Source organism: Vanessa tameamea, chromosome 6, assembly GCF_037043105.1.
Source record: "Vanessa tameamea isolate UH-Manoa-2023 chromosome 6, ilVanTame1 primary haplotype, whole genome shotgun sequence".
In the NCBI taxonomy this organism is placed as follows: domain Eukaryota; kingdom Metazoa; phylum Arthropoda; class Insecta; order Lepidoptera; family Nymphalidae; genus Vanessa; species Vanessa tameamea.
This window is the reverse complement of record NC_087314.1, coordinates 9,195,294-9,213,969: the sequence shown is the minus strand read 5'-3', so window position 1 is coordinate 9,213,969 and position 18,676 is coordinate 9,195,294. Positions and strand designations below refer to the sequence as shown.

General features: G+C 33.3%; 2 protein-coding genes and 1 long non-coding RNA gene across 3 annotated transcripts in view; 2 read left to right on the top strand and 1 right to left on the bottom strand.

The window, feature by feature from the left end:
- LOC135193335 (uncharacterized) overlaps positions 1–18,676 on the bottom strand; it is a 375,120-nt gene that overhangs the window by 332,318 nt on the left and 24,126 nt on the right. The gene's annotated exons all lie outside the window — the stretch shown is intronic.
- LOC135193331 (cuticle protein 7-like) lies at positions 1,668–2,755 on the top strand. Its single transcript, XM_064215193.1, has 4 exons — positions 1,668–1,707; positions 1,822–2,067; positions 2,146–2,312; positions 2,559–2,755. Exons 1-4 carry the CDS (start codon positions 1,696–1,698, stop codon positions 2,629–2,631), a joined length of 498 nt encoding a protein of 165 aa, XP_064071263.1. The 5' UTR covers positions 1,668–1,695; the 3' UTR covers positions 2,632–2,755.
- Positions 5,936–16,765, top strand: LOC113393288 (uncharacterized). Its single transcript, XM_064215136.1, has 13 exons — positions 5,936–6,003; positions 6,186–6,431; positions 6,512–6,678; positions 7,312–7,366; positions 7,981–8,141; positions 10,141–10,177; positions 10,275–10,520; positions 10,599–10,765; positions 10,960–11,025; positions 15,735–15,768; positions 16,000–16,281; positions 16,335–16,501; positions 16,610–16,765. Exons 1-13 carry the CDS (start codon positions 5,959–5,961, stop codon positions 16,677–16,679), a joined length of 1,743 nt encoding a protein of 580 aa, XP_064071206.1. The 5' UTR covers positions 5,936–5,958; the 3' UTR covers positions 16,680–16,765.

Here is an 18,676-nt window from a genome sequence, read left to right as displayed (position 1 = left end):
GACGAACATAATTACATACCAAAGCCGTTAAGAATTTTAGTTAACAAAAATAAACAAACATTTCTTCGATATATTTATTACACAATGATGTACTAATTTAAATATATAATTTTGGAATGGGTTCACTTTAACGCGATTTTTTATTAAAAGATAAATAATGTTATTCAAGTAAACAACAAATTAAACTTGAACATTTTCGTAAATACTAATTGCTGTTTTAATTTTGAAATCTTTACTTTCAATTATTAAGAAATTGAGTAGTTCAGTATTAATATTAAATATTCATACAATGAAATATGCTATGAGGTACATTAACACTAATTGGAATGAATAATAACACAGGAAGATTGTTTTGTAAAACTTTGCTCATGGAAAGATGAATATGCTGAGATGGAAACCTGGTGTTGCCATTTTTTTTTCTTCTCGTGTTTATATAATATGTATCATGTGTTACTATGAAAATAATTAGTATTAGTATGGACATACATATATAATATTGCTGTAAATGCACTGCCATCTGTAATAGCCCCAACAGCTCTTTCTGAATATCATTTCTATGTCTAGAGCGTTACCCCAAAGAAATAAACTATTAGGCATGATACTATGAAAATATCCAAGGTATACTAATCGAAAAGTATCAATGTCAGTTAGTTATCTAACTTTCCTATTATTTATTAAAAAACCGAAATCAAGCAAGTTATTCATTGGATGACAAATAGTTATTTGCGTTGTAAAAAACTATTTTCTATTTGACAGGCTTTGTTCAAGCCTGTCAACGTAGGTACCGCCCACTGATCATATATTCTACCACCAAGCAGTAATACTTAGTATTGTTGTGTTTCGGTTGTGAATGAACCAGTGTAACTACAGGCATAAGAGATATAACATCTCATTTCCCAAATTTGGTGGCGAATTGGTTATGTAAGAATTGTTAAAATTTTCATACGGCGCCAATGTTTATGGGCAGTTGTTACCATTTACCATCAGTGCGAGAAGTTTCACCGGGTTTCTATTCAAACTAAATTACAGCTATACAGAGAACTGAAAGGACATCGCAAAGCACTATGTGGTATCATTTAAAGTGTATCAAAATTTTATATGTCCAAAATACAGTAAAACAAATAACTTATATTTACCCGTAGAATAACTGATGAGTGTGTGGCAAGTAACCAAAAGAGCTAACAAGGCCTTAACCAGTATCTACTGCTGCTGCTACTACAAGAAGCCTCCTACTACTGCTAGACATACTGGTGGTAATTAACCATAGTCCATCAATTAATTGTGAAAATACATTCAACTGAGAAAGGCTAGAAATAAAATCAGTAGATATTACTTATATTCATTTAAATTCATATACTTAGCAACTACTTCTAATGAAATATCTGTATAAACATATATGTATAGTTTCAATACGAAGAATTCCAGAAATATAATAAAACTTAAAGTGATTAATTAAAAATACGGAAAAACAAAAAAAAACTACATGTAAATAAAAGACGTATTTAGTGCAGACATTATGATGAATGATTCAATATCAGTGTTAGATTGACCTTGAGGTTCATGTCAGAGTTACAGTCAAAGCGCTTGTGCATTTCTCCACCCCACCGCGCCGGCCACACCGGCCGCGTTCTATAAAACCATCGCGCTGGACCGTTGACATCAATGAATAGTCAATTGTTCAACCAAACACACAAAATGTTCAGCAAAGTAAGTAACCAAACCGAAAAGTACATAAGGTTATGTTTTAAAAAATAACTTTCAAATTATTTTTTATTAAATAACGTGTAAAATTTGAACTTACTTAAATATTAACTTTTTCAGATCTTAGCCTTTGGTGCCATGCTGGCTGCAGCTAATGCTGGTCTTCTGCACGGACACGCTCCCGCCATCTCTTCACAGAGCATCATTCGCCACGACGAGGGTCATTACTCCGCCCCTATCGCCTACGCCGCTCATCTGGGTCACGGCGCCCCTCTGGCTCACGCCGCTCCCTTGGCTCACGCCGCCCCCATCGCATACGCTGCATACGCTGCCCCTGCCGCCCATTACGATGGACATGATGAATATGTATGTCAACAACATTAATCAGATTTTGACTATATTTACGAAGAACATTAAAAAATAATTTGTTTTCTCATTTTTCAGGCTCACCCCAAATACGACTTCTCGTACTCAGTAGCCGACCCCCACACCGGTGACCACAAGTCCCAGCACGAGAGCCGCGACGGTGACGCCGTGCACGGATACTACTCCCTGGTGCAGCCCGATGGCTCCGTCCGCAAGGTCGAATACACCGCTGATGCTCACAATGGGTATGCATAATAAAATATGTGTTATACAATATATCTAAAGTAAAAGTAAGAACTTGTAAATGTTCAGCTGCTGGGCCCTTGTCCTCTTGAGGAGAAGGTTTCCATGCTATAGTCGATACGCATTTAGCTATTCCAATGGTCGACACAAATTTGACAGAATTTCGTTCATCACGATGTATATATTTCTTATGAGTTACAAAAAGTCATAGTTTTCTAACTTCTATTGTATTTTATTTATATTTTCAGTTTCAACGCCGTGGTGCACAACTCTGCTCCCTCCGTACATGTCGAACCCGCCCACGCCTACCACCATTACTAACTTTTCAAATTTAAAATATAAATTATAGTCTACGTGTTTTAAAAAAATGAATAGTGACATTTCTATAATAATTTATATTTTTGTAAATATGAATGCATGTAAATAAAGTGTGGATGATAAATTACTTATTGACTTAATTTTTTACCCCTCAATACAATTTATATTTTTAAAAGACAATTTTATACATTTATCGTTTAAATTTTATCTAAAGAATAAATCATATTTAACAAGGATCTAATTCTTTATCTGTACAAATATATTTGATTTAAATTTAAATTGAAATGTCTATCTGTAATATCAAAATAATATAAAAATAATAAATGCGTATGAACGTATACTTGACACTCAATCACAAAACACAATTTTTATAATGTAGCTCTGTCTGTCTGTCCGTTTGTTCCGGGTAATCTCTGAAACGGCTGAAACGATATCGAGGTGATTTTCACTGCGAGATACTAAATATTTTAAGGAGTAAATAAGGTGGCGTTCAATTGCAAAAAAAAATTGGAATTCCCCAGAAAAAAATATGTTAAAATCAAAGTCTGTCGGCGGAGGGCGGAGTGTATCAAGGCTCTAGCCGAACGAGCCCTGATTACCCTAGTCACGGAGAACTCACATTTACAGGCTAACGCAGGTGCTTACCGGATATGGCACGTGCACCGAATAGCGAGGCGAAAGGTAGCACCCTCCTGTCACTAGTGTGGCGTGTCATTGGACACGGCGCGTCACACCCTGATGTGGTGGTCCGCATGAGGCCCTAAAGGCATTCCCTAGTAATGATAGTCAGTGGATACCTCTCGCTGCCTAGCTTGATTAACGCCATGATGGACGCAAAGGTGGGTCAACCGTCGTGGTGTCACAGTACAATTCCTAATCGAACCCGTGGCGAAGTGGGTACTGCTGATTTTTAGCGGGTATTCGGGTGTTCTCCATAGAGCACCGGGTATTCTAAGCACCAGAGAGTCACCCTTACACCCCAACTTCATGTGAGGAAAACACGTAAGAACATCTTTCCAGAGAGAAAAAAAGGTCAAAGGCTTCTGGGTCCAGCTAGTAATATATGCTAGTAATAGATACATGTAAATATGAAAATTTACAAACTTTGTTGACACTTTTAAAAATATTATTTAAAGTTTAATAACCTATTTAAACTCAAGAAATAACACGATGATACATTGGTACAAAATAATATAAATAAAATAATAAAATATACATTAATTTCTACTAATACTTATGTTTTAATACATTTAATAAGTTTCTGAGACTGATATAAACAATAGCAGCGGTTGCGAATCGGCTGATATACGGAAAATCAAAATAATCTGAATTCAAGTAAACCTTTACAAGCGTATTCGTTTTATTTTATTTTAACACAATTATGGGACTCGTTGTCAAAAATCATTAATTTATATTTAAAAAAAAATGGAATAAAATTGAAAATGTTCGTAAATAAATATTGTCGTTCTAATTTTAAAATTAGTCAAGTACTTTCAGATATTATGAAATAAACTAGATTATTATTTAATAAGCGTACAATAAATGAGTATACGATGTATTAGCACTAATTATTACTTTGTTTAATTACGCATATAATATGATCATGTCAAGTCATTTTAAAATTTTTAAAGAATTTAAGTTCAAAGTTACACCGGTTCCGGTTTAAATAAATACCACCCACTCCTCAGATATTCTACTGTCAAACACTACTACCCAGTATAGTCGTGTTCCATTTTAATGGGTGAGTAAGCCAGAGTAACCACAAGCACAAGGGACATAACATCTTAGTTCCCAAAATTGGTAATGCATTGGCGATGTATGGTTAATATTTCTTACAGCGTCATTATATATGGGCGGTGATAACCACTTACCATCAGGTAGATCATTTGCTCGTCCACCTATTCAAATAATAAAAAATAAAAAAAAATTGAAGCGAAGCGAACCTCAGAGCAAGTAAAACGAGAACTTGTCACGTCAACAACATAAATATAAAGCGGGTGAAATTGTGATGTGGACCTCCTTATTTATAAATATTGTATACTAAAACCTTATATACCAAAACCTTCACAGAAGCGCGCTGCATATTCGGGTTAATTTAAAAAAAATACATCAGTGTATTGTAGGTAACTTCATTCAGGCATTATAAATAAAACGCCTCCTCATTTAGGTATTAGTATTGATTATATATTATTATTGATATACATAATGCTGTAAAAATACTGTAATGTCACCGTAAGTTACTTCGTTAAAAAAATATCCCGAAGGGTTTCTCGAGCTACAATATTGTAAATACCCCCAAAAGCTGTTCCGATGAATGAATATTCAGTTTCCATACCTGCAGCATTACCCCATATTAATATATCATAAGAGATACTGATTGAGCGATATCATGCCAATAAGCTTTCCAACTACCGAAAAGAACCGGCAAGAAACTCAGTAGTTATTCTTTTTCAACATTTAAAAATAAAGTCATGTTAGTTAAATACAATTATATGTATGTATATATGTATATCCTGACTGGAAGTCAACAAGTATTAACTCCACGCTTTTTTATCACCTATATAACCTTGTATCGAATAATATGCCTTCTTCACCAATGTATTTTTTGCAAATGATTTGAATGTATGAAAGGGCAAAGTTAAAAAAGTCTGCGGAATTTTTTATTATAGAAACAGATACCTTGCCCCAAGAAGGATTTATTGACTTTGCGGAGTCGGAAACTTGGCGTTATAAGCTTTTCCTTATTTCTTGTGCATATACAATGATTATTATCACTGATTTTATCAAAGTGATCAATGTTACTGTGAATACACATAATATTGTCGTAAATATATTGTGACGCAACAATGAGTATTCCTACTTTGTTAAAAACATTTGTCTAACCTAACCTAGACACAAAACATTAACCAGCCTTTAGTACTGTCGTTAAAAGTAAAATCTAAAGTAAAATCTATTTTCCACTTATTTTATAAAAATGTAATAATTCGTATAGTGACAACTTTTAATTAATATTACATGTACCTAAATTGCACGTGACTATTCCTTGTGTTTGAAAATACGAAATAAATAGTTTCAATACAAATAACTCCAAGAACAAAAGGAAATTAAATGTGATCAGCTTGAAACACGGAGAAACAATTAAAATACCTACAACTGGATAAAAGAGGTTATTGGTGCAGACATTATGATCAATGATTCAATATCAGTGTTGGAATGACCTTGAGGTTCATGTCAGAGTTACAGTCAAGGCGCTTGTGCATTTCTCCACCCCACCGCGCCGGCCACACCGGCCGCGTTCTATAAAACCATCGCGCTGGACCGTTGACATCAATGAATAGCCAATTGTTCAACCAAACACACAAAATGTTCAGCAAAGTAAGTAACGAAACCGAAAAGTAGATACGGTTGTTTTATAAAATAACATAAAAAAAACTCTCATAAATCAGTGTTGCTTCCATTAAAATGATATGTTCTATAAATTAAATATTAAACATTATATATATATTTTTTTTAAATAACGTGTAAAATTGTTACATACTTAAATATTTACTTTTCAGATCTTAGCTTTTGGTGCTATGCTGGCTGCAGCTAATGCTGGTCTTCTGCACGGACACGCTCCCGCCATCTCTTCACAGAGCATCATTCGCCACGACGAGGGTCATTACTCCGCACCTATCGCCTACGCCGCTCATCTGGGTCACGGCGCCCCTCTGGCTCACGCCGCTCCCCTGGCTCACGCCGCCCCCATCGCATACGCTGCATACGCTGCCCCTGCCGCCCATTACGATGGACATGATGAATATGTATGTCAAAAACATTAATCAAATTTTGACTATATTTACGAAGAACATTAAAAACGAATTTGTTTTTTTCATTTATCCAGGCTCACCCCAAATACGACTTCGCGTACTCAGTAGCCGACCCCCACACCGGTGACCACAAGTCCCAGCACGAGAGCCGCGACGGTGACGCCGTGCACGGATACTACTCCCTGGTGCAGCCCGATGGCTCCGTCCGCAAGGTCGAATACACCGCTGATGCTCACAATGGGTATGTATACCAAATTATGTGTCATATGATGTATCTAAAGTTAAAGTAACAACTTTTTAATGTTCAACCGCTGGGCACCTTCATCTTCTTGAGGAGAAGGTTTCGATCCTATAGTCGATACCTATTTGGCTACTTCAATGGTCGACACAAATTTGGCAGTCATAATTTCATTCGTCACGATGTATATTTTTCGTATGAGTTACAAATATGTACAAATTAAGCACGTGAACTCTTCTGCTATGTATACCAAAAATGGGTATGTATACCAAGTTATGTGTCATACGATGAATCTAAAGTGAAGTATGAACTTGTTAATGTCCAACTGCTCGGCAAAGGCATATTTTCCTCTTGAGGAGAATATACTATCGATCCCATGATTGATACACATTTGGCTGCTACACTTGCCAATACTTTGGTAACATTTCATTAGACACGATAATTTTTTTACTTCGTTGCCGAGCACGTGAAAACTCATTGTTACTTAGGTTGGTAACCGCACTCTTCGGTTAAGTTACAAATATTCTAGCCAGTGAGTCAACTCGGCTCACCTATGCTAGGCGCTTTAGTAGGTTAACCTTTTTTATTAATTACATATGAATAGTACTCTAACTGTAATTGTTATTTTATTTCCAGTTTCAACGCCGTAGTGCACAACTCTGCTCCCTCCGTACATGTCGAACCCGCTCACGCTTACCATCATTACTAACTTTTTTAAGTTTTAATAATACAAATTACAGTCGACGTGCCTTAGAAGGATCAATAAATATTTTTATAATAATTTATATTTTTGTAAATATGAATGCGTGTAAATAAAGTATGGATGATTAAAATACTGATTTCAATTTTTGAACCCCCTTAATGCAATATAAAATAGGATAAAATATTTTTTAAAAGACAATTTTAAGCATTTATCATTTGATTTCAATTGTATCAAAATAATAAATCATATATTCCTGCCTTCTAATTTAAGTGTGTATTTGCAATATCAAAATATAATCAACAGACAAATAACAAATCATATTATCTTGTCTTCTAATTTAAGTGTATATTTGTAATATCAAAATACAATCAACAGACATGACACAAAAAGACAATATTTTAATATTTTGTCATTCTCGATCCGTCTATCTGTTCGTTCTGGGTAATATGCGAAACGGCTGAACCGCTTTCGACGAGATTTTTACTGAGAGATACCTAAAATTTTAAGGAGTAACTAAGGTTACTTTTAATTCTAAAAATGGAATTAGTATTCTACAGTAAGAACAAAAAACCGAAAGAATATATTGTTTGGGCCGACCAAAGTCTATCGGCGACGCTGGGGCGAATCAGGACTGTAGCACAAAGAGTTCTGATTCGTATGATCTCTGGTCCACATCAACAGGCCTGAACAGTGGAGCCGATTCCTCCCCCACAGTCGCTGGGTGGAATGGCATCACGGAACACTCACATTTAGGTTGTTGCAGGTGCTTTTGTAGGTAACTACACTGGATAGCAAGCCGGGAAGTAATACCCTCCTGCCACGAGAGTGGTGCGTCTTTGGACACAGAGCGTCACACCCTGATAGTGTAAGCCGACAGAGGGCCCTCGAGGCATTCCCTGGTGATAAAAGTCGCCAGAAATCTCTCGCTGCCGAGCGTGTTTAACGACATGCTCAACAACGAGGGGTTCTGGTTAAAAATGGTCTCTTTTTGCGAAAGTTTCATGTCACAAATGCAGGTTGTGGAGTGGGAGTGCGACCTTAATGGCGTAGCCGGGATTAAGGGAGCTCCACGTACTCAGGGAATCCTTTAAGCTTGGGAGCCTGCAAAGGCCTGCCAACCGCTAGCATGCTCAAGCAATCCTATGATGTCTCCCTAAGAGACTGAGTATAGGCACCGACGAATCCCACATACATCCTCACTTTATGTGGAGTTACGCATATGTGCGTCGTTTTAGGAGGTACAAAGTCTGCTGGGCCCTTTTAGAAATAGATAAATATAAGTAAGAACAATAACAAACTGTGATGACGCTTTAAAAAACATTATACTTACTATTTTTTTAAGTTTAATAACCTATTTAAGCCCTAATAAGAACAGAGTGATATTCTGGTACAAAATTATATAAAATATGCAAATGCTTATGTTTTAATACATTGCAGAATTTCTGAGATCGATTTTGTTGGTGCGACTCATTGTCAAAACATAATTAATATTTAGTAAAGAAAAGAACGTAATGAACTTGATAATTTTCGTCAATAAATATTGTCGTTATAATTTTCAAATTAGGTCAATACTTTCAGATATTATGAAATTGAGTAAATTTATATTTAATACGCTTACAATAAATAAATTGGCAGTTGCTGTATGATGTATTAGCACTAATTAGCATAATTAATTACACAGGGATATCGCTTTGTAAATTTGTGTTATATTATCAACACGTCCAGTCATTTTATAAGATTATATTTAAGTTAAAAGCTACACTAGTTCTAAACTTGCAATATTGTTAATACCTCTAAAAGCTTATTTGATGTATCAATATTGATTTAATAGTAAAAATAATAATATTTGATTATTATTATTATTTTTACAATTATTTTTTTTCATTTAATTTTGTAATAAGAAACAATTATGTAACCTAACATCTGGGAAGGAACTGACTTCCAAAACACAGCGAAACCTAGTTTGGAATTCAGGGCTGATATTAAAAAATGTAAACAAAACTTGTGTGTAAAATAAATAAATAAATATAGTTTCCATAACTGCAGCATTACGCCATAAGATACACTAATCGAGTGATATCAATGTCACTTTCTAACATTCCTCTTATTTCTTTAAGATTTGAAATCAGACAAATTGACAATCGAATGTTAAATAGTGACCCATAGTTGTCAATTTCAATTATCTATGATTCTATATTCCTTGTGCCAGTAAGTAAACCGGCATAGCTTTCAAACTAAAATACAAAAATATAAAGAATAGGTATATGTTTACCGACAGAACTTAACCAGTATCTAGCACAACTACTGTTGTTTAGTCTATATACATATCAGTAGAATATACTAATTTAATTACAATATACAAATTTATATGTATACTACTGATAAGAAACTCATTCGGTACTGTTTTATACAAATTAAAATTCATATTATAGTAATAACTTTTAATTGAAGTTATATGAACATTGCACATGCTCTGTCCTTTTGCTTATAGGGAACAAAACAAATAGTTTAATTCCAATAAAACTTAATAAAAAATATTCAGATTAAAACACGGCAAAACAATAAAAATACCTACAACTAGGTAAAAGTTGTTATTGGTGCAGACATTATGATGAATGATTCAAAATCAGTGTTGGATTGACCTTGAGGTTCATGTCAGAGTTACAGTCAAGGCGCTTGTGCATTTCTCCACCCCACCGCGCCGGCCACACCGGCCGCGTTCTATAAAACCATTGCGCTGGACCGTTGACATCAATGAATAGCCAATTGTTCAACCAAACACACAAAATGTTCAGCAAAGTGAGTAACAAAACCAAAAAGTACATAAAGTTATGTTTCATAAAATAACTTTCAAAGGAAATTTTATTAAAAAACGTATAAACGTTAACTTTTTCAGATCTTAGCTTTTGGTGCCATGCTGGCTGCAGCTAATGCTGGTCTTCTGCACGGACACGCTCCCGCCATCTCTTCACAGAGCATCATTCGCCACGACGAAGGTCACTACTCCGCCCCTATCGCCTACGCCGCTCATCTGGGTCACGGCGCCCCTCTGGCTCACGCCGCTCCCCTGGCTCACGCCGCCCCTATCGCATACGCCGCATACGCTGCCCCTGCCGCCCATTACGATGGACATGATGAATATGTATGTCAACAACATTAATCAGATTTTGACTATATTTACGAAGAACATTAAAAACGAATTTGTTTTTTCATTTTTCAGGCTCACCCCAAATACGACTTCGCGTACTCAGTAGCCGACCCCCACACCGGCGACCACAAGTCCCAGCACGAGAGCCGCGACGGTGACGCCGTGCACGGATACTACTCCCTGGTGCAGCCCGATGGCTCCGTCCGCAAGGTCGAATACACCGCTGATGCTCACAATGGGTATGTGTACCAAATTATGTGTCATAAGATATATGTAAAATTAAAATAACCACTTGTAGATGTCCCATTGCTGGGCAGAAGTCTCCAATGGTGGATATACACATGTTGCATAATTTTATATCTCAGTTCACGTAATACTTTTTTTATTTAATAATATGAATAATATCTTAACTTCTTTTATATTTTATTTCCAGTTTCAACGCCGTGGTGCACAACTCTGCTCCCTCCGTACATGTCGAACCCGCTCACGCCTACCACCATCACTAACTTTTCTAAATTTTAATATAAATTACAGTCGACGTGCCTTAAAATGGTAACTTTATTTGAATAACATTTCTTATATTATTTATATTTTTGTAAATATGAATGCGTGTAAATAAAGTGTGGATGATTAATTACAAAATGAGTTTAGTATTTTTACCCCCTGAGTACAATTAAATTACTTTTTTTTAAGTAAATTTTCTGTCATTTAAATATAAATAATACTCATAATGAGTATTTAACAATATTTTATAAAAAAGATGTCCGAAGTTCCTAATTTATTTAAAGATAAAAACATTCTGTATATTCGTAACGAAGTCAAAAATACGTAACAGAAAAAAATATTTTGCATAATACACTAAAATTATGAACACATTCTTTAACAATATCACAATTAAATGAAATGTATAATTTAATTGTGTATAAAAATATACAATAAAAATGATAATTAAACATCTTAATAAAAACTATATTATGAAATCCTTGAGAACTATGAACCACTAGGAATTGAAATTTTGAGATCAGTTTGCAGTAAAGCAGTATTTCTGTTGGGACGATTGAAATTACTACACAGTATAAAACAAAGTCACTTATCTGTCTGTCCCTGTGTATGTTTAGATCTTTAAAACTATGCAACGGTTTTTTTAATATATAGATTGATTCAAGAGGAAGCTTTATATGTATAAGACATGCACAATGTATAAATGTATATACCCCTAAGAGACATCTATCTCTTAGGGGTAACCCACAATAATCATTATTAATCCTCTACTTTTTACGAGAAAGAATGGTTTATTTTAATTAATACAGCATTCATCCTCATCCTATTAAGTACCTTAAATACATTTTACATTTATTAATATATTTATTGATCTATAATCAATAAGACCCCTTACTGTGTGTAAAATAAATGAATATTTTCGAAGATATTACAGGTTTACAATGCGGGGACATAGCGGTTTATAGTGTCTAAGGACGAAAAAGTAAACGTTGTATATAAATATATTATGTAGTATATTAAGTATCAGTATTGCACCCGTGCGAAACCGGGCTTTTAAAAATATTATTTCAAGAGTATTCTTACACGCTCAATTGAAGCGTAATTTTGTCACTAGACCGACAAGGTACTTAATAATCCTTATTTTATACTCCGATCAATACATCCGAATACGTGAAAACTATTTCTTATTGCATTTCCTAAAACTATTTTTATAATTCATTAGAATAGGAAGGATATAAAACATGCACGAAAAATATTTGTCGAATTTCATCAAAATAACACGAAAGGACAACACTTATAATGAATATATTATTTATTCATATAATATTCTCACTTTTCTTTATACATTATCTATACATATAATAAAATTGGAGTGTCTGTTTGTAATATTAAAATAACCGCTTTTTACCAAATGCATACCAAAATAACATTTTTTATAATTTTTGTCTGTCTGTCTGTTTGTTTCGGCTAATCTCTGGAACGGCTGGACCGATTTTGACGGGACTTTCACTGGCATGTGGCATGGATGACTTTTATTTTAGAATATAATTATAAAAAATAATAATGTCACGCTACAATGTCCAGTACCGCGTGCAGCCCTCGGGTCACGTCGGGTTCCTCCCACCGACGACCTAATATCATAAAAGCTGCCTAATACAGAATTATTAAGTTACACTAAAATCTACGAACTAAACAATAACTTTTTTGTTAAATTCAAACGCGCACGATGTCGCGGGTTCAGCTAGTCTGACATAAAGTTTAACGATTATTGAGGCCACGCCTTTTTATCTTACATACAATTATTTATCGAACAATATGCCTTGTCTCGAAATGAATTTTTAATTTAGTTTTAAATCTATAAATGGCATTATGCAAAATACATACAGTACATTGATATTTTAGAATTATGATACTTAATCATAAGCTATGAGATTCGTTACGGCTTCACTGATACATAATTTGTTGGGACATGAAAATTGATAAATAATAGCTGATTTTTAATGATATTTTTGTAGAACAAAATGTACAAATAAATAAATTGATACAAGCAACAAAAATTTGAAACATAAGTCTTAAAAATATTCATATAAATTTCAATTTTTTTGTTGTCTGTGATTTCAACGAGCGATTTACACTACCTAGTTTAAATCACTCGTTGAAATCTAAACATACAATAAAAATTCTTCGGCGTCTTTCAATGTCATCTTATTCAATAAACATTCAATTGAATCGAGCCTATTACGTGTCCTATTCTAGCGTTGTGTAAAAAGTGTTTATTTTGGAAAGACCCAAAAAGGAACCAATGTAATATTATATAAATATAATTTTATATCATGAATATGCGCTTGTAAACTTTATTAGGCTATGAATAGCAAGTACTGCCAAAACTCTACAATTTTATGTAATTCACGCTATTTAATACTGACTAGTAAAATAAAAACGGTATTTTACGTATATTTTATATATTACGTTCTAATTTTTTATTTAAATTAGACAATCACATTTGAAGATTATTTTGAAATGTGCTATGTGATTTGATTCTAAAATTATTTAAATAAAATTATTTGCATATGATGAAAATTTGATTTTTTCGGTTATATTTTAGTTTTTTACTTAATTACGGTTTTAAATAAACTCTTCTAATTCAATATATTTCTATAAAGATGACAAACGCTAGATAAAAAAGAAAAAATATTTTTATTTAAACAAAAAAAAAAAACATTTTTTTGAAGTATGAAGCCCATTTTAAACTCTTTTAAAACAGTATTTTAGATGATAAAATTTAATTTAAAGTTGGTTTAGAATGTGGATTCTATCGACAAAAACCAGCAAAGAATATCAAAACTTATTCTCTTACTGTAATGAGATACAAAGTCCAGTAGAACAATTAATTATTCAAATATCTCGTATGAAAATCAACGAATATCAACTCCTATTTTATCATCTGTGTTTTTTTTTGTATTCTGTAATAAGCCTAACATTTAATATAAATATTTTTACATTATATTTAAATACCAAATAGACAAATAAATTACTTTATGTCTTATTATAGAAATCTATGAATACCTTGCCTCAGGTATTGACTTTTTATTTAATCTCAAGGAAATTTATAGTATAATAAATAAATTAAACTTTTTTTTTTAGCTAATGAAGTCTCCGTAGCCTACATTACATTTTACACAATTATTTATTATGTTGTTTATTTCACTAACCTTACGCATAAACGGCAAGTGTCAACATACTCTACATCAAGTTCTCGCAATATTGCTTATTAAAATGAGAGATTGTGGCCTTTATAATGAAGAACAAACGTTAGTAAGCTGGAATGTGAGTTTTACGTTTCGTCATTATTTGAAACAATTACCTACTTTTATTCAATAATTAATTGCGTACAATTTTTATTACTGAATCGAGTTTTAATTCCTTAAATACTTATCCTCGACTAACTAGCAAATATATTTCGTATATTGATTTACAAAATAAATTTATTCAACTTATGTCAAAATATTTGTACATTTTTACATTTTTTTATCAAATTGGAAATTCAATATTTGATTATTAAGATAATAAGGATTAATAAAAGTCTACCAATTTTAAAAGTCTTTATCTAATAAATATGCTCAGAAATCTAACAAAGATCCTATGTTTTGTCTTTTTACGCGTGTTGTAAATGCTGTCTTTGTTAAATATATTTTATTTAAATTAAATTATGACCCTCAAATAAATTAATGTACTTTTAGGCTCATAGTTTTAACAACGCTTTTGCCCTATAATTACCATATATATCCGATATCCATTCTACCCAGCTGAAACCGCTTCTAACCAGTTTCACCAGATTTATGTGTATACAACCAACGGCTACCATAACCACGATATAGTTCAGTAGGGGATTCAATGGCGAGACGGTAAATTAGAAATGATAAGCTATACGTTCTTCTCTTGTCCCTTTTTATTACGTACCTGCAATGTTTCAGCAAAAATCATAAACAGAATTTTCCTAGAATTAAAAACTGAAATGATATCTTTAAGATCTATACAAATGAATTTTAATTCATAAGAACCATTTTAAATGTATGTATGTATTTATATGTAATACAAGAACATGTAATTCACACTTGTCACATTAATAGTACATAGTTACACTTCATACTAAAAACTCCGGAACTGCTTGCGAGGCTTCTTCTAGTACACGTTTTTTGTATAATAGTGAAGTTGTCTTTCGTTTCGGTACACCTAAATTTACAACAAAAAAACCGTCACCTAATTTATTAATTATGAAAATTATGAAAAATACAACAAAATGCAGAATGGGTTTCAATGGGTCAGGCGACCTAATTTCAATCAGAAAAAAAAAGATCCAACTATTTAAATGAAAATAAAACTATTACACGAAATGCAGTTAACCCACTATAATCGACGATACTCTTTTCTGATATAACAAAAACAAACAAAAAAAAAACCCGCGCTTTACATAATACTTTAAATCTGACTTTGACAGCTTTTTACGCACCTCAGCGTGCGTGCTTGTAACCGATAAATTCATATACCATGACGTAAATTGATATTGATAAAATAATGGGGTTCTTGAAGTGACCTTAGCTATTGTCATTATTATCGCTCTGCTTGCTCGGCTGCTACCCCACTTATTTTAGTCACTGGTATATAAAAACTCACGGCCAGAACCGATTGATATCAATCACTGACCAGAACTGAACCGAACAATATCAAAATGTTCAGCAAAGTGAGTGTAACTAATACCTACAATTTGTGTGTAACAAAATATTTTACTATAATTAATAACTTAATCGTGTGAAAATCATATTGAGTGACCACAAGTAATTTGAAACTTCACCGACAATATATACCATTCCGTTTTAGTCCTAGAACGGTTACTTTTAAGTAGATATTATGAGTATACAAAATATAGCAAGTAATAGTTTAGCTAGGTTTATAATTGATCGTGCATTTTCAGATCGTAGCTTTCGGAGCCATGCTCGCAGCGGCCAGCGCTGGTTACTATCCAGGACACGGCCATGCCGTTTCATCCCAAAGCATTGTTCGTCATGACGAGGGTCTCTCTCTTGGACATATCGCCGCTCCCGCTCACTACGCCGTACCCCTAGTACAGGCAGCTCCCCTCGCACACTACGCCGCCCCAGCTGCCTATGCTGGCCATTACGACGGTCACGATGAATACGTAAGTACAATTCTAGTGACACGAAACAGATTCATTAGTATTATTTGTAACAAAGTCGTTTGGTCTAGAGACAAGTCCTTCAATAACCTTTTGCTCTATCTTTTATCCAGGCTCACCCCAAATACGACTTCGCGTACTCAGTAGCCGACCCCCACACCGGTGACCACAAGTCCCAGCACGAGAGCCGCGACGGTGACGCCGTGCACGGGTACTACTCCCTGGTGCAGCCCGATGGCTCCGTCCGCAAGGTCGAATACACCGCTGACGACCACAATGGGTAAATATTTTTAATATTATTAATTGGAATAATATCTTAAAATATGATATATATCTATATATAGACTCAACAAATCGTATATAATAATAATTGTATTTCTTTTTTCAGATTCAACGCTGTAGTCCACAACTCTGCCCCATCTATTCACCCCCAGGTCGCCTACGACGGCCACTACTAATTTAATTTATACAAATTAGTAACAAATTATAAATTATATTTGTACATAAATTATTTAATAAATGTTAATTTTATATATCGAAAAAATATTTTTCATTTAAACCTCATAAAACTCTTTATGCAAAAGCGATGTTATAAATACATATTTATACATTTTATACGAATAAATCTATATCTTCATAACTATAACACTGTTTTATTTATTTTTTTTACATTGAGAAATAACACTCATAAGTTATTAGGAGATTTAGTGTCTTTAAAGATATTCAATTAAAAAACTAATGTAATTTTAAAAACACTTATAAATAGTAGCAGATATATACGAATATAATAATTTAACTATTAAGATATATTACTAAAAATCTTGCACAGTTGCTTCTTTATCTGTGTATAACAGTTTTTTCGGAAAGTATGTCCAAGAGCTTATATAGAGCTAAAATCCTTATCTTGATAATGCGCACGTATACGTTCTGGGTACTTACGATTGAAACGCCTTTAAAGTTGGAGTGAATTGGCATTTAATGGGTTGGGAGACCACATCTTTACATAACAGTCAAAATTGCGGTCAAGAACAAACCTATATTCTATAAAAAAAAAAAACAATATTACACGGACGAGGCCGCCGGCACAAATAAGTTAAAACATAAAATTATTGCAATGTCACCTTATTATTAAATAATCGCGAGTAAAAATACAAATTATTCGAAAGTAAAGAAGTGGGTTGAAATTTAAATATGTAAGATTCCATTATAAAATAATGTTACTGTCAGAACACTATTTCGGTGAAAACAACTTTTGACCAAATAAACCAACTAAATTTTAGTTAGAAGTAATTTAGTTTAATGATAATTTAGTTTTATTTCTGTGAATTCACTTACCATCGTAAATTTTAAATCGCAACTAAGCTGCACAGTTGTGTGTATTTCTTTAAACAAACACCTATGTTTAAAACATTCCATGTATGAACAAAATGAATGCACGAATGTCAAACAGAACCTCTGCTAAAGCTTATCCTAATAATAAAACTCGATACATAAAAAATCAAGTGTATTTGTTGCAAAATCTCATAAATGTACAATGTGCAATATTTTTTGTTTTATTTATTAATTTAATAACTCTGAGTAAGGCAATTATTGAAATTAATTTATTAAAAAAAGTCTTTTTCGTAAGTTAGTGATTTCAAGTTTCGTATAAAATGATGGATTTTTTTTTTTGGATTACATTGGTATTTTTTTTACGTTCCTATCACAGTAAATCCAATTTTTTTACAGTAAAATCAAAATATACTTTATTTAAGTAGGCTTTTACAAGCGATGTTCGAAACGTAGATTCTACCGAGAAGGACCGGCAATAAACTCGGTAGTTACTCTTTTTCAAATTTTAAAATACAAAGTTATATTAGTTAAATACAATTACATATGTATATAATATATCCTGCCTGCAAGACAAAAAGTTTTGATTACCATTAAATTTTCTTTATAACGGTATGTAAACTATATTGTTTTCGTGAACTTACAAGTGCTAAATAATAAAATATAGTATACATTACATTTCCCACTGCTGGGCTATGGCATCCTCTCCCTTTGAGGAGAAGGTTTGAAGCATATTCCACCACGCTGCTCCAATGCGGGTTCGTGGAATACACATATATGGCGGAATTTCGTTGAAATTAGACACATGCAGGTTTCCTCACGATGTTTTCCTTCACCGCCGAGCACGAGATGAATTATAAACACAAATTAAGCACATGAAAATTCAGTGGTGCTTACCTGGGTTTGAACCCGAAACCATCGGTTAAGATACACGCGTTCTAACCACTGGGTCATCTCGGCTCATAATAATATAATTATTGCCTAAATGAAGCGGAAAAAATAATCGATCGTAAAACAATCTCTGATGCTTCGTCTCATTTTGGATCATGAGTCGTGTAATTATTTTTCAAAATTAAACACAAGTTGTACTGTGGAATTACTTGTGTATTACCTTCAAGCACATAAA

Coding starts and splice junctions, on each gene's coding strand:
- LOC135193331 (XM_064215193.1), top strand. Junction 2,068..2,145: donor ACGATGGACATGATGAATAT/GTATGTCAACAA, acceptor CTCATTTTTCAG/GCTCACCCCAAATACGACTT. Junction 2,313..2,558: donor ACCGCTGATGCTCACAATGG/GTATGCATAATA, acceptor TTATATTTTCAG/TTTCAACGCCGTGGTGCACA.
- LOC113393288 (XM_064215136.1), top strand. CDS start 5,959: ATGAATAGCCAATTGTTCAACCAAACACACAAAATGTTCAGCAAA. Junction 11,026..15,734: donor CCCGCTCACGCCTACCACCA/TCACTAACTTTT, acceptor ATCACTGACCAG/AACTGAACCGAACAATATCA. Junction 16,502..16,609: donor ACCGCTGACGACCACAATGG/GTAAATATTTTT, acceptor TTCTTTTTTCAG/ATTCAACGCTGTAGTCCACA.